General features: G+C 43.6%; 1 protein-coding gene across 5 annotated transcripts in view; it reads left to right on the top strand.

Moving 5' to 3' along the window:
• Positions 1–25,370, top strand: part of CLOCK (clock circadian regulator) — a 104,289-nt gene that overhangs the window by 72,835 nt on the left and 6,084 nt on the right. For all 5 annotated transcript variants that reach the window (XM_088478790.1, XM_088478788.1, XM_088478789.1 and 2 more), the window contains 7 exons: positions 6,150–6,256; positions 6,597–6,744; positions 12,746–12,821; positions 15,449–15,593; positions 20,635–20,726; positions 21,007–21,099; positions 21,398–21,556. In XM_088478790.1, the coding sequence (XP_088334916.1) occupies positions 6,150–6,256; positions 6,597–6,744; positions 12,746–12,821; positions 15,449–15,593; positions 20,635–20,726; positions 21,007–21,099; positions 21,398–21,556 (820 nt within the window). The remainder of the gene's footprint in view (positions 1–6,149; positions 6,257–6,596; positions 6,745–12,745; positions 12,822–15,448; positions 15,594–20,634; positions 20,727–21,006; positions 21,100–21,397; positions 21,557–25,370) is intronic.

The following is a 25,370-nucleotide window of genomic DNA, read 5'->3' as shown; positions in this document are numbered from 1 at the left end:
AAGCAATAAAGGGTAGTTTTACCAGAGCTTCCTCACTCTGAACAGCTATCTGATCATATGAGTGAGGCATGGAATATGCCCAGTAAAAGGTTTCAGCTTCTTAAACGTTTAAGTTCCCTTTACCCTCTACCCGCTACTGATTGCACGAAATGGGAAGTTCCCCCAGCAGTGGATTCCCATGTAAAACACATCTGGTCATGAATGCTACTTTACCTATCCATACTGCAACCTCCTTGAAGGAGACTACGGAAAGAAGGATGGATGCTTGTCTAAAATCTATATACTCTCTTACAGGAACTATTACTCGTCCTGCTAGGGCTACGGCCTGGGTGGCAAAAGATGTTAGGAATTGGGCAGAGGCCCTAGAAGAGACATTTCTCCCTGATGCTTCAAGGGAACAACTATCCTACATATCACATATTAGAGATGCAGCCTCCTACTTGGGAGAAACAGCTATGGATACGCCTCTCCTAGCTTCCAAGGCATTTGCCACTTCTGTTGTAACCCTCCATATTGTTTGGCTCCGCTCATGGAAAGCAGATTCGGTCTCTAAAAAGGCATTAGAGTCTGCTTTATTCTGGTGATATCCTGTTTGGCCCAGAATTAGACAAAATTGTGACTACCTTGGCAGCTTCCAAGACGGCGTTCCTGCCCTCTGCATAGAATGCGAAGCTTCGGATGTCCTTTCGGTCATTTCATCCTCAAGGAAAAGCTAAAGGTCCGTCCTTTCCAAGGCATCAGGCTTTAACTAAGGCCTTCAAGCCTAGGACCAAACAGTCCTGGGCTACTAGACGTGCACCTTCCATATCTGAGGACAAGCTTTCAGCCTGACGGTGCGGGCCTCTCCCTGGGGGCTCCCAGGATCAGAGGCCGACTTTTCCACTTCACCCAGTTCTGGTGTCAGACCACATCAGATGCCTGGATAAGAGAAGTGGTCTCCCACGGATTTGCCCTCTCCTTCCTGAGGCAAACCCCCCCCAGCAGTTCTTTTGCACAGGACCTCCATCAGACCCAAGCAAGGCCCTGCTGCTCCAAAAGGCCATTCAGTCCTTACTGCTCTCAAGAGTGATATTTCTGGTCCCCTCCTCACAGCGAGGGAATGGCTATTATTCTACCCTTTTCTTAGTTCAGAAGCCCAACGGGTCTCATCGGCCTATCCTCAACTTTAAGTCGTTGAACAAGTTTATCAGGGTACCCAGCTTTCGTATGGAAACCCTCCGCTCTATCATCCTGGCTACGGAGCCTGGGGACTTTATGGTGTCTCGGGACATTCGGAAAGCTTACCTAAATGTATACTTTAAAAATTTTTATAGGTCTCAAAGGCGCAAAACAAAGACAAGCTGCCACATTTAGTATTAAAGATAACCACCTAATCCTCTAAGATATACATATAACAAATATATATATATATATATATATATATATATACACTAAACTTCGGCACGGAGTCTGTTTGTTTCTTACATACAGATGAGCTCAAAAAATGGATGAGAGGAATAAGGTCCTTATCGTTTGGTTGTTCGTAGATCAGAATTCCTTATGTTCTGCAAAGTGAGGAAAAAAATTGGATAAAACAAACATATTGGTATAGTTGGGATAGTAGATTATATATCACCATTCAGTGTAACCTCCTAGTATACAGAATAGTGCATATATAGAAAGTCCACCACCATATGACATAATATCTCCCTTACATGTATGCTTACATGTGACACACTGGTAGTAATCCCATAAAGGTATCTTTTAAATTCCCGATATCTATAAATATTTCACACAACTCTTTAAAATCCAATTTGCTCACGTGTATGCTTACACAGATAATACAGAATAAGGCTTGTCAAGGTATCTTTATGTTCTGGATGGTGGTGGACTTTCTATATATGCACTATTCTGTATACCAGGAGGTTGCACTGAATGGTGACCTTGTGGTATGACATTAGAGAACATAAGAAATTCTCATCTATGAACAACCAAACGATAAGGACCGATTACCTAAATGTACTTATAGCACCTTCTCATCAACATTATCTCCAGTTTGCTATGCTACAGCAACATAACCAATTTCAGGCTCTGCCTATTGGCCTTTCAACGGCTCCTCGGGTCTTTACCAAGATCATGGCAGTTATGGCATCCTCTCTTCGTGGTCAAGGGATCAGACTGCTCCCAGACTTGGACAATTTTTTGCTGTTGGCCAGCTCCCCAGAAATACTTCACCGCCGTATACAGGTAACCATTGCCTTTCTACAAACACATGGCTGATCAACTGGAAAACGTCTCACAGAAAGGGTACATCTGGGAGCCCTCCTGGACTCACAGGTTCAGAGAATCTTCCTAACAGCAGACAAAATCTCGGTATTACAACACTGGGTGCGCAGACTACTACACAGTCACCGAGTGACAATTTACTCTGCAATGCAGACCCTGGGATCCATTGTGTCCAACTTCGACAAGGTGCAGTTCGCTCAGTTTCACTCCAGGCCCATACAACACCTGATCCTGTCCAGGTGGAACGGACTGCCCCATCTGCTCAGATCCCAGATGATGGGCCTCTCCCCGGAGGTTCGCCTGGTGGCTACAGATGTCCCACTTAGACAAGGGACGCCCCTTTTTGAATCCCAGACTGTACACAAGCCTCCGCGGGTGGGGCGCAGTAACCGACCAGCATTCCTTCCAAGGACGCTGAACTCCAGCTGAGACGGTCTTGCCATTCAATGTCCTGGAACTCTTGAGCCATCTACGGGGCTCTCACTCTGGCTCAGGATATTCTTCAGGGCACGCCAGTACAAGTACAGTCCGACAACGCCACGGCAGTGGCCTACCTCAGTCACCAAGGAGGCACTCGAAGTCAGGCAGCAATGGCAGAAGTGTCCCGCATTCTCAAATGGGCCAAACGCCATCTCCCAGCCATTTCTGCAGTGTTCATCCCAGGATTTCTCAATTGGGAAGCGGATTTCCTCAGCCGTCACGACGTGCATGCAGGAGAGTGGTCTCTACATCCAGAAGTCTTTCAACTCTTGGTGGACAAATGGGGTCTCCCGGATGTGGACATCATGGCCTCAAGACACAACCACAACTTCCAGTGTATGGAGCCAGGACAAGGGATCCCAACGCGGCCTTCGTGGACGCATTATCTGCAAGGTGGACCTTCCATTTGGCGTACCTCTTCCCTCCAATATCCTTCTTCCTCTGGTTCTTTGGAAGTTCAAACAGGAAGGGGGTACAGTTCTGTTGGTAGCTCCGGCTTGGCCTAAACGCCATTGGTACACCAATCTTCAAAGTCTCTCCATAGACGCTAATCTTCAACTACCGCTTCGACCAGACCTGTTGTCTACATCCGGATCTGGCCCGCCTGTCTTTAACAGCTTGGCTATTGAGACATCCCTCCTAAGAGCTAAGGAATTTTTTTAGCTCTGTGGTCCAGACCATGCTCAGAACACATAAACCGGCCTTGGTCAGAATTTATCACCGAATATGGCATACATATTTTCAGTGGTGTGCTCCTAGAAACTATGACCCTCAAGTTTTTAAGGTTTCTAGAATACTTGCCCTTTCTTCAGACTGGATTGGATCTTGGACTCCTCCTGGCATCTCTGAAAGTGCACGTCTCTACTCTGTCCATCTGGTTCCAGCGCAGAATTGCTCCTCTACCAGATGTTCACACCTTCCTGCAAGGTGTTCTACATATACAATCTCCCTTTGTCCCTCCTGTGGCTCCGTGGAATTTGTCAGTGGTTCTCCACGCACTTCAGGAACCTCCATTCGAACCCCTGGATTTAGTGGATGTCAAATGGCTCACTGCGAGGACTCTTCTGGCTATAGTATCTGCCCGCAGGGTTTTGGATTTAGGGGCGCTTTCATGTGGCGCCCCCTGTTTAATGTTTAATCAGTACAGGGCTATTCTTAGAACGTGCCCGGGCTTCCTTCCCAAGGTGGTTTCTCGTTTCCACCTTAAGGAAGAAATTGTGGTCCCGGCCTTTTAATCACCAGACCTCTCGGCTGGTAAGGCTTCCTTGGATGTGGTCCATGCTCTGAAGATCTACGTGGACCGTACTAGTGCCATCAGGAAATCGGACTCCCTCTTCATCTTATATGGATCCCATAAGGAGGGACGGCCAGCTAACAAACAGCCAGATGGCTTTGCATGACTATCTCACAGGCTTATACTCAGACCGGCCTTCCTGTGCCGGCTACTGTATCTGCTCATTCTACTCGCTCTTTGTGTCCCTGTTGGGCAGCCCTGCGTGGCGCCCCTGCTGAACCGCTCCAAGGCGGCCACGTGGTCTTCTGTCCACACCTTTCTTACGTTCTATGCCTTTGATACATTTGCCCCTCAGTATGCTTCCTTCGGGCGCCGAGTTCTCCTCTCAGCTCAGGAGCGTCCCGCCCTTGAACAATTGATTTGGGACATCCCCATTGTCTCCCCATGTGGAGCCCTATGGACCCTGAAGAAGAAAAGGAGAGTTATGGTAAAACTTACCCTTGTTAACTCTTTCTTCGAAGCCCATAGGAACCACTCCTGGCTTCTATGGGTTTATTCTCCTGGTCACTTGTTTCCTTCTCTGTGTGAGAGTGTGCGTCTTCAGTGTACCAGTCTTCCTTCTCTCCTATCCTGCTCCTGCCTTGGACTTGTTAATAAACCTGAGTTGCCCTCAGGCTGTGGGCGGGATATAGGGGGAAGGATCAGAGCATTCTGGGATTGAAAAGCTTTGCTGTTGGTGTCTGGTCCTCCAGGTCCTACCTACACCCAAATGTCTCCCTGTGGACCCTATGGACTTTGAAGGCAACACAGACTGTGTATTGGTTAGCATTACTGCCTCACAGCACTGAGGTCGTGGGTTTCAATCCCACTATGGCCCTAACTGTGTGAAATTTTGTATATTATCCATGTGCTGCGTGGGTTTTCTCTGGGTACCGTGGTTTCCTCTATACTGGTAGGTTAATTGGCTCCCAACAGAACAAATTAATCCTAGTGTGTGTGTGTCAACATCATGTGGTAGAAAATACAGATTGTAAGCTCCACTGGGGCAGGGACTGATGTGAATGGCCAAATACTTTCTGTAAAAAGCGCTGAATATGTGTGCGCTATATAAATAATTGGTTATATATATATATATATATATATATATATATAGTACAAAAGTGCCAAGAGCATTGAAACGTTGCCACACTACATGCTGTCTTAGAATATTAGTACCGGGAGTGCTGCTCCATAAGGATTGTATTTACATTATTTAATGGGGAGAGCCGGATCTGCGGAAGTTGAGGTGTGTGTGTGTATATATATATATTTATATTTATGCATACATACATACATACATACATACATCACATATACCAACTTCCGACACCACTTAATTGCGAATAGTAGTCAAAGTCTGAGTGTTTTTCAGTGTTGTAAATGGTATAATTCTCTTCTAACATTCAATGAACAACTCAGCACAGATTGTTCATTGAATGTTAGAAGAGAACAAACTCTCCGGGGAACTCTCTGGTATGCTTTGGTTGCTCTGCATCTTTACTAGTTGGACATTATTATTTTGATAGTATGCTACAGATGTGTCCACATACATCTATCGTCTGTGCGCTACAACTCGCGCCACACAACACAGGAGCTCCGTGTGATTTATTAGTGCCCAAACGTCTTTTGTGTGCGACTTATAACCTAAAAATGCATCTTATTTGCACATCGATAGCGAATAGCTAGCACAAGCAGCATCTGCTGATTAAAATGGTACGCAGCATGCCTATGTTCTATGTGCATCTGTGGGTGTATCTGCATACGAAGCGCTACATTAGTGTTATAGCCGCTGACACTGTAACGTAGCATTTCGCATGCAGATACACCCGCAGTCACACACAGAACATAGGCATATAATTTTAATCAGCAGAAGCTGTTTGTGCTATCTACTCGCGTCGCTGTGCATATAAGAAGCATTTGAAGGTAAAAAGTCGCACAAAAGACGCTCGGCGCTACCGAGTTACGCCACGGCATGGCCGCGACTAGAAGGGTTGATTAACGTGCAAGGAGGCTTAATGTATGAGAACCCATCTGTATGTTACAGTTAGACCTAATTAACATATGGAAAAATCTGCGGTACTTTGATTCTACCAATAACTGATTCTGATTTTTTTTCTTTCTATTGCTTTAGGGCTCCTCCAATTATAGGATATTTACCTTTTGAAGTGCTGGGGACTTCTGGCTATGATTATTATCATGTGGACGACTTGGAGAATCTTGCAAAGTGCCATGAACATTGTAGGTGGCTTGATACAGCAGTAGGAGATCTTCTTGTGATAATTATTCTAATCAATACTTTAGATAGTGACCATCCTATGTAATTATTTAAATTTTTTTTTTTAAAGATAATTTCAGCAATTGCATAATTACCGCTTTAGTCCAGAGGAATCATTTAAGGTTATTGTATAGTGTGCTTCTGTTTTATGCTCCATTTTAGTTCATTTCTGGGATCTAGTGGATTTTGTTAATAAATTTATTCTAGGATCAAACTCCTTGCAGAGAATCTGTAAGCCGATGACAGGACTCTGATGGGTGGTATTGCCAAACTCTTTTAATGCATTGTTTGTTTTTGTTTTAGTAATGCAGTATGGCAAAGGCAAGTCATGTTACTACAGGTTCCTAACAAAGGGACAGCAATGGATATGGTTGCAGACTCGCTACTACATCACCTATCATCAATGGAACTCCAGGCCAGAGTTCATTGTCTGTACGCACACTGTAGTAAGGTATCATCATTTATTACATTTCGCGGTCATTGTGTCTAGAGCTAATTGGGTCCGGTATGTGTAGCTAAGGGGTATCTTTGATTGATATATTGCACAAACCTAAAATATTGATGTGGTGCCTCAGAACGTCTTGCTAGATGGATAACCTGCTTCCATTGCATCAACAGCCCAGGAAGTTAGCACAAGCTGGGTTGCTATAGTGTCTCTTATGGTCAGAATGCATGATACCTTATTGTTAGGTGGAGAGATGAAGCAGAATATCACCACACCTTGCATGCTGTTGTTTTTTTAAACCCTGTAGCACAAGTCTGGACAGTGTTGTGAAATGACAAGTCCCAGCATGGCCTGCCAGCTATCAGCCAGCAGAGCATGCTGGGGGCGTCTAGTTTCACACTACCTGTAGAGCCACAGGCTGTCCAGGACTGCCGCAGCAGTAAGTATATAAAGCTGCTGCACAATTCTGCAGATTGCAGAGTGCTGGTTACAAGTTGCAGTAAACGTTAAAACTGCACAGCATTCCCTCTCACCTGTACTGTTGTGTTGTTTGTGTGTTATGTGCACTACTATGTATTCATTTCAAACTGTTCTTAAATATCTCCATATGGGTTCTTAAGGTAGCACAAAAGTTTCTAACATACTCTCTGATAGAGCTATCATCACCACTGTCAACTAGAGTTACTGTGACGTTGCGCTGACCATTGGGTCAAAAGTGTAATTTAGCTCATTGACCATTCTCTCCAGAAAAGACTATGAAGGGATAACTAGAAACAGATATCAATCTGCTACATGTGATTTTACTGCACTTTCCTGCTCAAATAGTTCCTCTGCCTGGAGCTAACTATCCCCATGAGTGCCTGCTGCAGCGTACAGGAGAGGTGAACTGACGGCCGCTAAATCAGCAGGCAACTAATCCAGGTGGGAAATGGTATCTAAACTCTGCACTCCTGGAGCCACATCGGAGTGGGAACCAGACCAGGGTTAAAAGGAAACCTCTCCTTCCCAGTGCTGACTTGCCTATTCAGGACTTGCAGTCACATCTCCTGTTGAGCTGGTCCAGGATTGTGCTGTCAGTTGGATTTCTATGTTTCTGCTGACATTGCTACCTTATGTCCATTTTAGTCTGGGACTAATTGCCCAAAGGATAGTGTTGTTTAGTAGGCTGTTTGTGCGGTGAGCACCATAGCTCCTTGTACTGTGTGTTTTCATGTTCATAAGTATAAATTGCAATTGATCTTTCGTAAAGAGCTAAACCTACAATATTGCCCAAAAATCTCAATCTCTCTCTTTTTCTTTTTAAATTTCATGTTGTGAGTCAATCACGGTAGCTCCACCCGGATCATTAACACAAATTAAATTGCTGTGATAGAAATTAGGGTGGTGAGTCACATAGAGGAAGAGACCGTGAAATTGAGTGGAAGCTGACAGAATTGCTTTGGTTGGATGATATTAAGCGAGTCAAATTGTTTACAAATGTGCTTTTGAACTGATTTCTGCTGCATAGATAATTATAATGAGAAAGGAGGACATTTGTATTAATGCTTTAGACTTTTCAGAATATTAATATGGTTATGATCACTTGCTGTATTATTATTGTGTGGTTCAAATACTGAAGGAGTGCCAAAATTAAGGAAGATGTGTTTGTTACTGAATCCATATAAAGTGGAATAATCATCCAGCAAATGAGGATTTGCTGTTTACAACCTATGCCGGCTGTTTGCTTTCTCATAGCATCAAAATGGAAAAGGAACGTGTTGCCATGACCCGCAGTAACCCATTATGATGTATTTAAAAAGATGATCCTGCAACATATGACAAACCCAACATGCTTGCTAATTAGTAGAACCCTGTCTTTGCAAAGTCCTGTTATAGGAACACGTGATTTCCTACATGCTGGTGTCAGTACATGCGTGCTTGGGCTATATGGCTTGCTTCTGTGCCATACCGCTGGTTTAGGTGAAAAGTGATCCATGCTGCTTTTTCAATATAAAAACTAGAGATGAGTGGGTCCGGTTCTCCGAGAACAGGACCCACCCGAACATAGGGTAGTCGAGCTCAGGTTTTCCCGTCTAACTCGGAATTCAAAACAAGGCAAAACGTCATCCTCCCGCTGTCGTATTCTTGCAGGTTTTGGTTTCTATAAAAGTCCCAGTGATCGGCGACATATTCACTCCGGCTGTGGAGAGTGTACAGAACAGGGACCCTAACCATCTAGGAACCTCCTCCCTGTTACGTCATCTACAGTGCATCCATCAAAAGTGTTTGCAAAATTCAGACACTTTGGCTTAAAAAGTAACAACAAGCAGTCCAGCATCAGCTAGCTCCCTTTTCTCTTCTAGATTCTAGCATCTTCACCACCAACACCTTCATCAACAATATCCTCCATCATGATCGGAAGTAGTCCTGCATCCAATTTGATGAGGCTAACTCAGTCCTCCCCTATCCTGGATTCCTCAGAAGAATCCTTGAGCGCAAAGCCTGCTGCTGCTGGGAGTGGATCTTCATCCCAGAAGGGAACCAGGAAGACTACTAGTAGTAGTGCTAAAAAACAATTGACTGTTAAACAATCCTTTGCAAGGGGGGCAAGTATGACAGCAGTCACCCAGTTGCACAGCGGATCACTGACGCCATAACGGCTATGCTGGTTTTAAATGTGCGTCCAATATCCGCCATTAGTACAGTGGGTTTTAGACAGTTAATTGAGGTCCTGTGTCCCCGCTACCAAATCCCATCTAGATTCCACTTCACTAGAAAAGCAATTCCCATCCTGTTCAGGGACGTTAAAAAAAAAAAAAAAAAAAAACTAAATTAGTGTTGTACCCAACACCCAAATGCCGTTGTGCCCACTGTCCACTTAACCACAGATATGTTGACAAGTGGAACAGGGCAAACGCAATATTACATAACTGTAACAGTCCACTCGGTGGGTGCAATGCCTTCAGCGGCAGCAGCAGCTTCTAAGAGAAAGCAGCTTATTCAGAGGCAGGCTACTCTGTGTATAACCGGTTTTACTAAGAGGCATACTGCTGATAACCTCTTAGAAAAACTCAGGGAAGTCATTGCAAAATGGCTTACCCCACTTAGACTCTCCTCGGGATTTGTGACTTCTGACACCAATATTGTGAGAGCATTACAGCTGGGTGAATTCCAACACGTCCCATGTTTTGCTCACACCATTGGTGCAATTTTCTTTTTTGAAAATGACAGGCCGTACAGGAAATGCTCTCCGTGGCCTGCAAAATTTCTGGGCATTTCGCCATTCAGCAAGTGCATGTAGAAGGTTGCAGCACCTGCAAGAAATGTTGAATTTGCCCTGTCACCAGCTGAAGCAAGAGGTAGTTACGAGGTGGAACTCCACCCTTTATATGCTTGAGCGGATGGAGGAACAGCAAAAAGCAATCGAAAGCTACATAATGAAGTATGACCTAGGAAGAGGTTGGGGACTGTACCTTACTCAAGCTCAGTGGAAAATACTTTTCGTGTTGTGAAACCTTTTGAAGTAGTCACTTGTGAAGTGAGTTCAGACACTGCCATCTTGAGTCAGTTAATTCCCCTCATTAGACTGCTGGAAAAGCAGCTTGAGAAACTGGAGGAGCTGAAATGAAGTGAATCCTTCCGCTAAGTATGTCGGACTTGTAGATCAAGTCCTTATTCGCACCGCCAGGATCCAAGGATTGTCAGGATCTTCCAATTGGAGGTATACATTTGGTGACCGTGTCCGATCCCAGGTTTATGTCATACGTTGTGTCTTTCTTCCTAACGGACACAGATCTGAAGAATTGCAAGTATGCAAATATTCAGCTCAAGCGGCACATGATGCAGCGATGGCTCCTCCTTCAGTTTCTCCAGCAAGTGCGGCTGCCAGGAAAATAAACTAAAATTTCACAAATATAGACCCACTGGTGATGCAGATGAGTCAACACAACCAAGTTTTGACATCTGGTCGGGTCTAAAAGAATTGCCTACAATTAATGAGACCTCTACCGTGACTCCATCTGATACGGTCACCATTCAAAGAATAGTTGAGGAATATTTTAATTATAGCATCCAAATAGGCATGTCTGGCAGTCCATTTCACTACTGGCAGGAAAAAAAAGGCAATTTAGATGCCCTTGCACAAACTGGCTTTGCTTTACTTGAGCTGCCCACCCTCCAGTGTGTACTCAGAAAGAGTTTTCAGCACAACCGGGAACCTTATCAGCGATCGGCATAGGAGGCTACTTCCTCAAAATGTGGAAAAGATGATGTTCATCAAAATGAACTACAAATTTCACGAGGAAGATCTTTACTGCCAATTACATCCAAAAATGATAGAGGCACCTGAGGCTGTAGTCGTGGATTCCAGCGGGGACAAATTAATATTGTGTGAAGATGATGTACACACTGATGAGGGTGAGGAATCGGATGATGATGGCGACAACATCTTGCCTCTGTAAAGCCAGTTTGTGTATGGAGATATCATTGCCAGCATGGTCAGCTGCCCTTTGGTAGCTTGTTTTGTAGGGGTCCAAACAAACCAGTCGCTTCAGCCACAATTGGCAGTTCCTGTCGCTGAAGTGATTGGTTTGTTAAACTGTGCATGTCCTACATACAACATAAGAGTGGGTGGAAGGGCCCAAGGACAATTCCATCTTGCACCTTTTTTTCTTTGCATTATGTGCTGTTTGGGGCTTTGCTGCCTGACATCTTTAATTTTATAGTTTATGAAACTGCCATCCTGTCTGCCACTGCTGTGTTGCAAAAGTTTAATAGATGTCCTATATTTTTTTCTAAACTGCTGTGCTTTTGTGCCGCTGCTCTGACGCTTACTTTTTTTCATACTGTATTTATTTCAACTAATATCACAAATACAGTAGGTATACTTGTAAAATACTCTTATGCCATTTTTCAACCTTGATTTGTAGATACCAACCTGGTGGGCTTGGTTTTCCTTGATCACAACAGTCATGTTTGGTCAGATGCAACTCAAACACCAAAAGTAAAGGCTATATTGTGATGGTATCTGGAGATGATCTCTCTCCTCCCCTCCCAGCCTTCCCATCCATAATCCCAGAAGCACAATGATAAGAGATGTTAAGTACCAGACTTTAAAAATCCCTCTGCCCCCTACCTGTTCAGAGCTTTCGTTTTGTGTACTGCCATAGACAGCATTTCCTGCATGTCCCTTTAATTTTATTTTAAATAGTGCTGGACCACCACAAGAGCTCAACTGGGGCAAAGACTGATGTGAATGAGTCAAATATTCTTTGAAAATGACTCCACACCTACCTCATAAATTTGTGCCGCCCCTGCTGCCACTTAGCTTAGCCAGCCAGCTAGCTTGGTGCAAATGATGGGCCTAAACTAGATGAAAACAATATTGTGAGGTGGTCAAAATTGAATGGAAGCTAGTGGAAATTAATGTTATTCATGTTAATAATACTGTAGGAACAAAAACAGGCCCAAATTATGTGACTTTAGCTGTTTTGCCAAAACCAATCCAGATCCAAAACACGAAGGAGATACAGATCCAAAACCAAAACAGGCGGGTTGGCGCACATCCCTAATAAAAACTAGATTTGTTCTAATATTGGATGTGTTAACCCGCTCATGGCCTCACTGAGGAAAAGTTACACAATATTATAAGTGTCTGCAAACTCCTCTCTTCAAATAAAGATCTAACTATGAAGCCTATCACACGTGTTTATGGTTTACGTTGCCTGTTACTATCAAATTCAGTGTATTAGTTAAAATGTATTAACCACGAAGCTCATTGTAGGATCCTCCCTACGCCCCAGCAGGAAAATGTGCCTGAGCTTTTCACAAGGTTTGCAAATGAGCATTGATATTACATCACAACTTACTTTTTATAGCAGTATTATTGAAAAGAAGATTTATAGACATATTTCATCATTGTTTATTATAACTTCTCTGGTTTCGCTCTGCGGCTTACCCTTTAATACCTACTTATAATAACGTGTTTCAGTTATACCCTTTTTTCTAAAGGCGCTTCCTGATTTTTCAGCTATGCTGAGGTCGGTGCAGAGAGAAGGCGTGAGCTTGGTGTTGCAGATTCCCCACCAGCGATCATCTCGGATAAAGTGAGTGCTCACCACAGTTTTGCTGATTGATGCTAAGTGAGGGTTCTGAATCATGGTACTATTTGTTTGGATCCTGGTTAAATATGTAACCCTAAAACGATATTAAAGTAACATTAAATACTTATCCTAGTCGCATCGTAATGTGACTACTGCTGCCCATCCACTACTAGATGCGGGGAGTGAAGTGCATACACTGAACGGTCAGACGTTCACTGTATGCAGATCAATCATCCCCGAACATGGCAACCTGACGGCGGTTGTCAGGTTGACCGTCATGTTCGGGCGATGATAGATGTTAAAAACGACCAGTGGGCGCGCGCATCGCTGGTCGTTTTTAACATGATACTGCCCGATTTGCGGACGATTTGCAAGTGATTGCACGATAACGACGTCGTTATCGTGCAGTCGCCTGTTAAAATCGCCTAGTGGATGGGCAGCATTAGACATATATTCGGCAGAAAAGATGGGCTGCACTAGCAGAGTCTCACATGACCAGGCGCGCTGAGAGGGGCTATTTGACGCGGCTGCAGCAAAAACAAGTAGGACTCATCTGCACTTGCCTACATCCGCAGTTTGAACGAAGTAGCAGGGAAGGCTGTATGCATTATGCTATTGAAGCCCAGTGAAGTTAGGTTTCTTATGCATCTGTCACAGCCAGATACGAACAGATGACAGCATATGGAAATCGGGCCGGAAAAAGATGGTACCTATCCAACAGATATAGGATTGTTATTGTTAAAATCCATATAAGTGGACTTTTACTCAAAAGTCGAACTTACAATAAAATATATGCTCTCAAATCTAATAAAGCTACTTAGTTCCTATAGTTGTGGTCAGTGGTGCAGGCAGATTTACCTTTTAACTGAATGATAAAGAACCATACAGAAATGTATAAAATAGTTTCCCTATAAAAGAAAATGCGATTTATACTAACTTGTAGGTTAATAGTTTACAAACGTCTCTAGAGGTGTGCAGAATTTGGCCCGTGCCCTTATACAGATACACGCATTCCTTGAATATTCCTTTGTTAAAAACCAGAAATGGACTGAAAATTCCATTTCTTGTTACCTCTGAATATAGGTTCCTAAGCAATGCACAAAATTCCTTACAGAACGTAGCCATCATTTCTCTATTACTTGTACCTCTGCCCATATGTAGACCTCTAAGTAAATCTATTTTCTGTGGGAGACCTTTTTCCTCATCTGCATTGTTGGGTGTTACATTCTGAATGTGTTATCCTATAATAATGTGTCCTTTATATTGCGCAGAAAGTTTCACTTGTTTTGCATTCATAAGCCTTGTAGCTGTCTGCCCTAATACAGGATATTCGCTTGAACAGTACAGTAAAAATTATACTACTGTGTAAGTATCTTGCAGGTTACAGCTGTCTAGTAGACACTTTATTAACAGCTAATTGAGGGGATGGGAAAAGCGCATACACAGACCAGCAAGTTGTACGGTGGATATGGATTTGCATCTGCATTTATTACACATTTAGCATTTCTTAGCTGCAATGTTATTATAGGGCATACACTTCATCCCTCTGGATTTCATGTTCACAGACGATGGGTTATGATCCGTCCCTTTGCGCCTGCACAGGGTGTGCCTTCCTTTTATTTCTTTTTAAGATATTTTATTTAATTTTACCTCTTTTGCAGAGTGACAGGAGGTGCCTAGTACCCCTCTTAGTTGGTTATTTCCATGCGGGGTTCCTTCACCCCCACCACTGTCCGTGTTACAGCTGCAAGTCAATTGGGCCCCTTAGTCGTTAGTAGGGGATATTACTACTGCGACCTCTGCAGCATCTCTGGTATTCCTGTGCAGGTCACCGCAGGTGAATGGCACCCACAATTTTCCCCCATATGTAGGAGGAGAGATGGTACAGGGTACGGTGAAGGCAACATTACATAGTGTGTTCCATCCAAGGAGGAGAACAATTGAACACCACTAATTTTTTTGTTTTAGGGATTGTGGCTGGTGGGTGTTTCCAAAGGAAACTCCCACTGGTGTTACAGGGGGAATAGGTGATCTCCGTATGTGGGTAGAGTGGCAGCTGATGGCTCCAGCAGTAACAGTAGGGTGCACTTCCGGTGTTCCTCTGACAGGGCCTAGTCTGGCTGCTAATAATGGGAGGAGCAAACTCAGAATGTACAGCACTGTCCATTTCCAACTGTGCCATAGGGCTGGCGAATATTAGTTTGGCCCCAATAATAATAATACGAAGATGAATTGTCATCTTCATTTGATTGTGTGTATTCATCTTTAGATCACACTATGCCCAATATATTCTAAAATGAAACAGATGAGGTGTGGGCTCTTCTCTCCCTTGTGCCGCCCCCACACACACTGCTTTTTACCAATTGTTCATATCCACAGAGCTGCACGATAGTGTGATGTGGGTGACCTTTTGCAACAAAAGTTCCATGTTATCGTCTATATAGTGCCACCATCATGCAAAGTGCTTTGCAGAGCATAGACAAATGTACAGATTCAGTGTGACTTCCAAGGCTTAGAAAAGGTCAAATCACAATTGTATGTATTTGTATTGTTATATTGTCTCTGTGCCTGAATTCTGTACTGTCTGTGGTATGTAAGACTCTGGTAACACATAAATGATGTATTTCCAGAATCAAGACTCAGTCTCAGACAATCACATGAGTAAAGATAGCCTGAAGGATGCCTTGGAAAGGTTTGACGAGAGCAGGACGCCGTCACCATCGTCTAAGAGCTCCATCAAGTCATCATCTCACACAGCAGTGTCTGATCCATCATGTGAGTACAGAATTGTATTAATCTTGTTTGTGTATGTATGTGTTTGTGTATGTATGTACAGTCAGGTGCATAAATATTGGGACATTGACAGAATTTTCATATTTTGGCCTCCACAATGGCTTTGAAATGAAGCAAACAAGATGTGCTTTAACTGCAGGCTTTCAGATTTAATTTGAGGGTAATTACATCCAAATCAGGTGAATGGTGTAGGAATTACAACGGTTTCTATATGTGCCTCCCACTTTTTAAGGGGCCAAAAGTAATGGGACAAACTAAACAATCCTAAATCTAACTTTCACTTTTTAATACTTTGTTGCAAATCCTTTGCAGGCAATTACAGCCTGAAGTCTGGAACGCATAGACATCACCAGACGCTGGGTTTCATCCCTGGTGATGCTCTGCCAGGCCTCTACTGCAAATGTCTTCAGTTCCTGCTTGTTCTTGGGGCATTTTCCTCTTCAGTTTTGTCTTCATCAAGTGAAATGCATGCTCAATTGGATTCAGGTCAGGGGATTGACTTGGCCATTGCATAACATTCCATTTTTTAGCCTTAAAAAACTCTTTGGTTGCTTTTGCAGTATGCTTTAGGTCATTGTCCATCTGCACTGTGAAGCGCCGTCCAATGAGTTCTGAAGCATTTGACTGAATATGAGCATATAATATTGCCCGAAACACTTCAGAATTCATTCTGCTGCTTTTGTCAGCAGTCACATCATCAATAAATACAAGGGAACCAGTTCCATTGGCAGCCATACATGCACACGCCATGACACTACCACCACCATGCTTCACTGATGAGGTGGTATGTTTTGGATCATGAGTAGTTCCTTTCCTTCTCCATACTCTTCTCTTCCCATCACTCTGGTACAAGTTGTTCTTTGTCTCATCTGTCCATAGGTTGTTGTTCCAGAACTGTAATGGTTTTTTAGATGTTGTTTGGCAAACTCTGATCTGGTCTTCCTGGTTTTTGTGGCTCACCAATGGTTTACATCTTGTGGTGAACCCTCTATATTCACTCTTGTGAAGTCTTCTCTTGATTGTTGACTTTGACACATATACACCTACCTCCTGGAGAGTGTTCTTGATTTGGCCAATTGTTGTGAAGGGGTTTTTCTTCACCAGGGAAATAATTCTTCTGTCATCCACCACAGTTATTTTCCGTGGTGTTCCGGTCTTTTGGTGTTGCTGAGCTCTCCAGTGCTTTCTTTCTTTTTAAGAATGCTCCAAACAGTTGATTTGGCCACACCTAATGTTTTTCTATCTCTCTGGTTTATTTTGATTTTTCAACCTAGTGATGGCTTGCTTCACTGATAGTGACAGCTCTTTGGATCTCATATTGAGAGTCGACAGCAACTGATTCCAAATGCAAATGTCACACCTAGAATCAACTCCAGACCTTTTACCTGCTTAATTGATAATGAAATAACGAGGGAATAGCCCACACCTGTCCATGAAATAGCTTTTGAGTTGATAGTCCCATTACTTTTGGCCCCTTAAAAAGTGGGAGGCACATATAGAAACAGTTGTAATTCCTACACCGTTGACGTGATTTGGATGTAATTAGCCTCAAATTAAATCTGAAAGTCTGCAGTTAAAGCACATCTTGTTTGTTTCATTTCAAAGCCATTGTGGTGGTGAATAGAGGCCAAAATATGAAAATTCTGTCAATGTCCCAATATTTATGCACCTGACTGTATGTGTATGTATGTGTGTGTGTGTGTGTGTATGTGTGTGTATATATATATATATATATATATATATATATATATATATGTGTGTATATATATATAGAACAAATACAGTAAATTCAGTGCGCAAATCAATTAATCAATCAATACATAGACACCCATAACTCCGTGACAAAAAGTTTTTTGAAGTCCAATAAGTGAATGGACTAGTAGAACAAACTAAATCTGTGTCAAAGACACCAGATATAGCACAGACCACGGATAACCAAACAGGTCGGCGTCTTCCCCACGTAGAACCCCGGATCCAAGTGGGTATAAGTTTATCTGGAAATGAGAGCAAGAAAGAAGGGGCGCCACATAGTGCATGAAACCGTAACAAATTTTAATGCAGACAGCGATCAAGAAGCTCGTACAATAGATATGCGTACCACAAACAGCGGTCAGATACCACCGCCAGTAATAAAGATTTGAAAGCCTGAGTGCAACCGAACGTCTCCGGGAACTCTGTCGGCTGTTCAATCAGTAATGGAAAACAATGCCAAACCACGCACCAACGCGTTTCGTCATCGACTTCGTCAGGAGGCTGGTTAGGCTTAAGTAACAGACATGCTCTTATACTAATCATCCCATCTACTTCCACAGGTGTTTTAAATAGATACTTTAACTTGTCAGTATTAGAAACATTATAAGGAAATAGTAGCGGATGTTTACGAGGCGGGTACTTAAAAACCCAAATGCATATATTGCACATAGGGGTCAGATTGCAGACCCATTGATATTAATAGGGACTGCGATCTGCAGCACTACTTAGCACTTAGAGCCTTATTCAATTTGAGCGGACCCGCAGTACTTTTCCGTCTCCCGGACTTTTTGCCTGTTTTGCAGGCGGAAAAGTATCACGCGCGTCCCCACGTATCCCCGTATTCAATTTGAATGTACGCGAAAACGGGACCCGGCGAAACTTAAACAAGCTGAAAGTCCTGTCAGATTTGGGGAAATCAGCCTGACACCCCCCAAAAGATGCTCTGACATGGGGGTTAGCTATGGTACCCCCCGATTTGGCTTGCTGAAGGTATTTAGTGTTTTTAAACGGGCTGAATAGCTGCTAAATAGCATTTTTGTATAAGTGGTGCAGAATAGTATTCAGGAGGTTTTTTTGCAGAAAATAACTTATCCCAGCAAATTTAGGGTACTTGAAAATGGGGGCCAGCATATTTTAAAGTTGTTAAAGTTAAGTTTAAAAAATCCACCTGCCGCAAGCCCCTGCAATGAAAAAAACACCTGGGGCATACTTGGGGACCCTCCTAGAGTCTAGTTCACTAGTTTTTAACTTTGTCCCCCAACATTTTTTTTTTTGCCCTCAAAATGAAAGTGATTTTTTAGGGGGGGTGGTAAGTGTTTTTTAAAAAAATGTTTGATGCAGTTTACCTTTGGGGGACTGTCTGAAGACTGCACAGGGTTTCCTGCAATGTTGCACCCCAAAACCCCAATTATGTACTTTTTTCCGCCTGCTATTCATAGGTGAAACTTTTTCGCCTATTACATTGCATTGACTTTCCGCCTAGATTGAATACGGCGATACTTTTTGCCGATTCTGGCTTTTCGCCTCAAATTGAATACGGGCCTTATCCGGAGATTTCTGTGAAATCTCCTGCATTGTGCTTTTTTAGTACATAGGAGCAATACATAAAATTATGCAGAAACTGCAGTTTCTGCATAATTTTAGTACCAAACTGCTTGATACATAGGCCCCTTCCTCTTAAGTGTTTTCACAAAGAAGTGTTTGTTGGAAGAAGCTTGGAGCTAGGATATGTTATAATAAATATCCTATATTAAAGATGACCTGTTGATTGTGAAGTACTTGCGTGTATTAGCCACACGATGTTCACCTTCTGCTTCCAGCCGTCATATAAAACTATGCAAAAGAAAATTAAAAGTATGAGAGTAGATGGTGCACTCTGGGAGCACTAAGAAGTATAATAACATATCCTTTTAACAATTAAATAGATTAAAGGATATTATATCCAATGTTGTTGGATATAGGCGAAAATATTAAAAGTATAGAAAAATGCTAAAGTTTGAAATAAAGTGAATTTTTTGCCTTGAAGAACTATGTAATATGTAAATAAATACTGAATTTCAATGTGACCATTTACTATGAGCCGCACCTGAGTCTCAGCATAACCTGAGCGGCCACACAAATGTTGAACCCAGTAAACAATAAAAGCTTTGCCAGTTGCGTGCGGGGTATAACACAAGCACTTATACACTGGCCGGCAGCTAAACGAACATCTGCAAGTGCCAAGCTTAGTAAATGAATAAGGGTGGTGGTGGTTTTTCATCCTTTGGTGTTTCATCCTTTGTCTCCACCTGTTACAGTCTCTCATCATATAACATGAGTAGCATCATAAAACATGAGTACAGTTATGGAAGTCGCCTATGGTAACTTTAATATCCCTGGCTGATAATATTTCTCGGTTACAATACACACACACTTTCCCCACCACCAGTTACTATTGTACGGTCAGTACCATGTGCATAAAGTGTTCTCACATTTGGTAGATTGTAAGCACCTTTGGCCAGGCACCTCTTTACCTTTGGTTTATAAATCTTTGTTTTGTAATTTGCTTGTTATGATGCCCTCATTGTATAGCACTATAAGTAACATGTTGGTGCTTTATAAATAAAAGGTAGTATTAACAAGTCCTTTATAATATAATACTTGTTTCTTTGTTTCATTGGCTATAGATAAAGGTATGCAGTCATCATGTCGACATGGTCTGAACGTCAACATTTAGAGTGTTGACATAGGCATAAGGTTGACAATGGTCATGTCGGCAGTCTATTTTAGGGGTAGGCTGCGGTTAGGGTTATGGCTACAATCACTTAAACGCTTATGTCAACATGCCAACTGCTGACATTCTGACAAAGTCGACATTCAGACCATGTCGACATTCTGAATGTCAACATTTTTACCACACCTAGATAAAATACTGTCAGATAAGATCAGCTTTTTGCACCAAGCTTATAATGCACATGTTTCCAGGACCGCAATCTAGCTAAGAAGAATATCCATTGGAGTCATCACTTTAGAGAAGTCCGTATTGCCAAGTACATTGTTGGTGCTACTGATGTATTAATATTATTCAATACACTTATACTCCTGGGGCTGAGAGAGAGTACAGTGGGATTACAGTATTGTGAAGATGTCTTTCAAAGTCAGAATGTACCTGTTAGATTGGGACAGTTTAAAGCTATATACGAGTGTGAAAATACATGAGACTGCATACAAGAGTGTTGACCCTTTACCTCCCAATATCATGAGTGTACTATACTATTTTATATTTCCCCAGCTACCCCTACCAAGATTCCAACAGAGACCAGCACCCCTCCACGTCAGACTCTGTCTGGGCTGGACAAGAGGCGGTCATCTATCAGCAGTCAGGTAGAGTAAGCCCTCTGCTTCTTGTACATTGCTGTAGTATCTGTGTGTTCTGTCTTATAGCAGTGCAAAGGGGCATGGGTTATCAGTGCAGTGTTTCATGTGTTGCTACTTCATAAACTAACTAGGTGAGTAATATAATTAATAATATATAATTAATAATATACTTGTATTGTTCTCTCCATAAAAGTAGATAATTGTCCTAGTGAATGGTGATCTTATATCAATTGGTTGTTCACTGTGTGCAGTAAAGTGCAGAATAACACGTGCTTTGTCCTTCTAGACCATAAGCTCCCAGTCTCTTAACCAGTCGTTATCACAGCCGGGCCAGAAGCAGCCAGCTACTGCTGTGCACTTGCAGCCTGGCATGACTCAGGTGAGCATGCTTGTTACTTGTATTTCCTTATTGTCCTCACTGATCTCCTATATGACCATGACAAAAAGGCCGGAGTATCGTTGGATCTTCATTTTTGAAGAGCCAATCCTCTAAATGTGCCTCTTTTTCTATAACCCAGTCCTTTCAAATGCTTCCTATACCTTTTGCATTTCATTTTATATATGGATTAGTAGGCTTATCTCACTCATGTTGGTGTCCTTGTTATCTTGTTTTAATAGTCATGTAAATGGTGAGTCCATATTGGAAAGTTGTAAGCCTTTTTCTTAATGATTTCCAGCCCATATTTCAGTTTACGGCACAGTTTGGAGCCATGAAGCACCTAAAGGACCAGCTGGAGCAAAGAACGCGGATCATAGAGGAAAACATTCATCGCCAGCAGGAAGAGCTGCGTAAGATTCAGGAACAGCTGCATATGGTCCACGGACAGGGCTTCCAGGTACGATACCAGTCACTGTCTGACGGCATCTGATGTCCGAGATGCCCTTTAGAAATACATGGAATATTACTGGCTCTTTGTATTGGTTATAATTCGGAATTAATGAAATGCATGTTTTGCAGCAGATTGATACAAGCTTGATGCAGTCTCTCTTTTTTTTTTTTTTTGTATAGATTATGATGATGAAGTCTGATGGTATGCATTTTGCTGCCATAAGGAATATCAAAAATACATCATGTTAGGGTAATTGAGACTATAATGCTGCCTTATAGGGAACTGGCACTAAACATACACATGTTGCCAGCACACAGTAGAGGCAGCTATTATGTCTGTTGAACCAATGTTTAACTTATAGGATCAGTGGGAACTAATGATGCCACTATGGAACTGTTTCTTCGTAATGGGGTAGGCTGCTTCCACTGTGTGTAATACATGGGAAGTGTTTATGTAGCTTTTGATTAAGGAATTGTTTTTCTGCTAACTTTTTTTGCATACTATTTTTGCTAAATATATAGAACCATTTTATTTTTCTTCTTCAGGGTCCATAGGGAGACATTGGGGGTGTAGGTGGGACCTGGAGGACCAGACACCAACAGCAAAGCTTTTCAATCCTGGGATGCTCCGATCCTTCCCCTTATACCCCGCCCACAGCCTGAGGGCACTTCAGTTTCGTTGGTGTCCAGCAGGAGCTGAACCACCATTATAACAGGGCTGCATTAAACAGCCCAAGCTTTAATTTTATGATTTCATTAACTTTTTATTTTTGACCATATGGGCGAGCAGCACCTGACTGTCCTTCGGACGTCTGTGCTGCCCGCCCCATCACCCCTCCACGGCGCTGTGACACCAAGCCTGTGCTAGGTTCTCCCAGTGGGGCTGCGAGGTGGACTAGCTAGCAAGCTCCCTGGACCCCAGACTGCAGCCCGGAATCCAGGGGACAGGTAAGGCGGAACCCCGTTCGCTGGGACCAGCGTCTGAGTGCAGTCTTGCCTCCGGTCGTAGGAGACAGACCAGAGACGCTGATGTGGACACTGGCTCGCCCACTACTCCACTAGACCACCGGGGCATAACGATACTGGCGCAGAGGCATTTTGTAAAGGCCAGGGGACCCGGTGGTTAACGTCAGCCGATGGATAAGGCACTCTCCCTGCAGCCCCTCCGCCAGTTCAAGGCGCCATTTCACTGTGGTCTTGGTGTTCCCTGAGCTGCTCTTTCCTCACCCTCTACCCCCTCGGAGACACGCGGCAGCCATTTTAGGCAAGCAGGTCTCCGGGAAACGCTGGGTCCAGTCTCCCTGTATATCTCTCCCACGGGCCAAGTTATACAGCGCTATATCCTACCAGCCGCTGTGGTCTTTGTAGTTGATTTTAGTACCCGTTGCAGACATGTAATGTTTTTTTCTGCATTTGTAAGTGACTTGTGCTAGTGCTAATCTCTACTTTCTATACTGTCAGTTTATACCTGTCCCTTTTTTCTGCTATACTCTGACATACATTGGGGGTTCATTGTACCTCACATCTGCTATTTAAGTTTGAGGACTATCACATACTATATACACTGTGCTATATATACCCCGGTTGCACACTACATTGTGCCATATTACACATACTACAAGGTGTTTATTCACTGTATCATACTGTGTATTTTATTCTTGCGACTATGTCTGGCAGAGGAGAGAATAAAAAGCCTGATTCTGCTCCTCCTACTCTGATAGCTTGTAAGTTCTGCTCTGCGGGCTTAGCCACGGAGGACCTCATTCAGGATGGTCTCTGTATTAATTGTTACACAGCCCCAGGTCCATCAGCCCCGATGTCTCTCCTTCAGGACCCACCCTGGGCTGCCTTTTCACAAATGCTGGCAAAACTTGTGGACCAAGTAGCAGTCCCTGTGGTAGCTCCACCTATGGCCACAGCAGGTACCCCGTGCAAATCCTTTGCCTCCCCATGGATAGACGTACTGTCTACCTCAGTACAGACTTTGGCTAATACCTCTATGGCTTTTCGGCAAATGCTGCAAAAAGATAAATCTTTACCTAGAAGAGGAGACATCATATTTGGTCCAGAATTGGATAAAATTGTGACTACTTTGGCGACTAACAAGACGGCATTCCTGCCCTCTGCATATAACACAAAGATGCGGATGTCGTCCTTTCGCCCTCAAGGCAAAGCCCAAGGGTCAGTCCTTTCCACAGCAACAGACATCAGCCAAGGCCTCCAAGCCTAGGGCCAAACAAGCCTGGGCTACTAGACGTCCACTTGCCAAGTCTGAGGACAAACCTGCAGCCTGACTGGGCTGGCCTCTCCCTGGGAGCTCCCAGGGTGGGAGGCCGACTTCTTCAATTCGCGGATACACCCTCTCCTTTCTGATACAACCCCCACACCCAACAGTTCTTTTGCACAGGACCTCCATCAGACTCAACCAAGGCCCTGCTGCTCCAAAAAGCCATTCATTCCTTACTGAAATCAGGAGTAATAATTTGGGTCCCCTCCTCACAACGGAGCAAGGGCTATTATTCTACCCTTTTCTTAGTTTAGAAGCCCAATGGTTCTCATCGGCCTATCCTCAACCTCAAGTCTCTGAACAAGTTTATCAGGGTGCCCAGGTTTTGCATGGAAACCCTCCGTTCTTTTATCCTAGCTATGGAGCCTGGAGATTTTATGGTATCCCTAGACATTCAGGACGCTTACCTACATGTACCTATAGTGCCTTCTCATAAACAATATCTCTGGGTGCTACACTGCAGCAACATTACCAATTCCAGGCTTTGTCGTAGGCCTCTCAACAGCCCCTCAGGTCTTTACCAAGATCATGGCAGTTATGGCAGCCTCTCTTTTTGTCGTCAAGGGATCAGACTGCTCCTGTACTTAGACGATGTCTTGCTGTTGGAAAGCTCCCCAGAGACTATTCGCAGCTATCTGCAGGTGACCATTACCTTTCTACAAATGCACGGTTGGCTGATCAACTGGAAAAAGTCTTCCCTGACACCCGGCGGACAAGATCTCAGCACTACAGCACATACTATGCAGACTTCTTCCCAATCTCAGATTGTCGATTCACTCTGCAATGCAAGCCTTGGGATCAATTTTGTCCACCTTCGACTTGGTAGAGTTTGCCCAGTTTCGCTCATGATCCCTCCAACACCTGATCCTCTCCAGGTGGAACGGGCTACCCCATCTGCTCAAATCCCAGATGATGAGCCTCCCCCCAGAGGTTCACCTGTCCCTAGCATGTTGGCTACAGACTTCCCATTTGAACCAGTGTCGTCCCTTTTGGATGCCGGCCTGGGCTCTCCTCACCTCGGACACAAGCCTCCAAGGGTGGGACACAGTAACCGGCCAGCACTCCTTCCAGGGCCGATGGTCCCCAGTCGAGGCAGTGTTGCCACTCAACATACTGGAACTTCGAGCCATCTACAGAGCTCTCACTCTGGCTCAGAATATTCTGAGAAACCGGCCAGCACAAGTACAGTCCGACAATGCCACGGCTGTGGCCTACCTCAATCACCAAGGGGGCACTCAAAGTCAGTCAGCAATGATAGAAGTGTCCCGCATTTTCACGTGGGCCAAACGCAGTCTCGCAGTCATCTCCGCAGTGTTCATCTCAGGAATTCTCAAGTGGGAGGTGGATTTCCTCAGCCATCACGATGTACATGCAGGAGAATGGTCTTTACATCCAGAAGTCTTTCAGCTTCTAGTGGACAAATGGGGTCTTCCGGAGGTGGATCTCATGGCCTCCAGACACGACAACAAACTTCCAATTTATGGAGCCAGAACAAAGGACCCAGACATGGCCGTTATAGGCGCATTGTCGGTGA

The sequence above is a fragment of the Taudactylus pleione genome, unplaced genomic scaffold (assembly GCF_031769625.1).
Source record: "Taudactylus pleione unplaced genomic scaffold, aTauple2 ptg000218l, whole genome shotgun sequence".
In the NCBI taxonomy this organism is placed as follows: Eukaryota; Metazoa; Chordata; class Amphibia; order Anura; family Myobatrachidae; genus Taudactylus; species Taudactylus pleione.
This window is presented reverse-complemented; position numbering and strand designations above follow the sequence as displayed.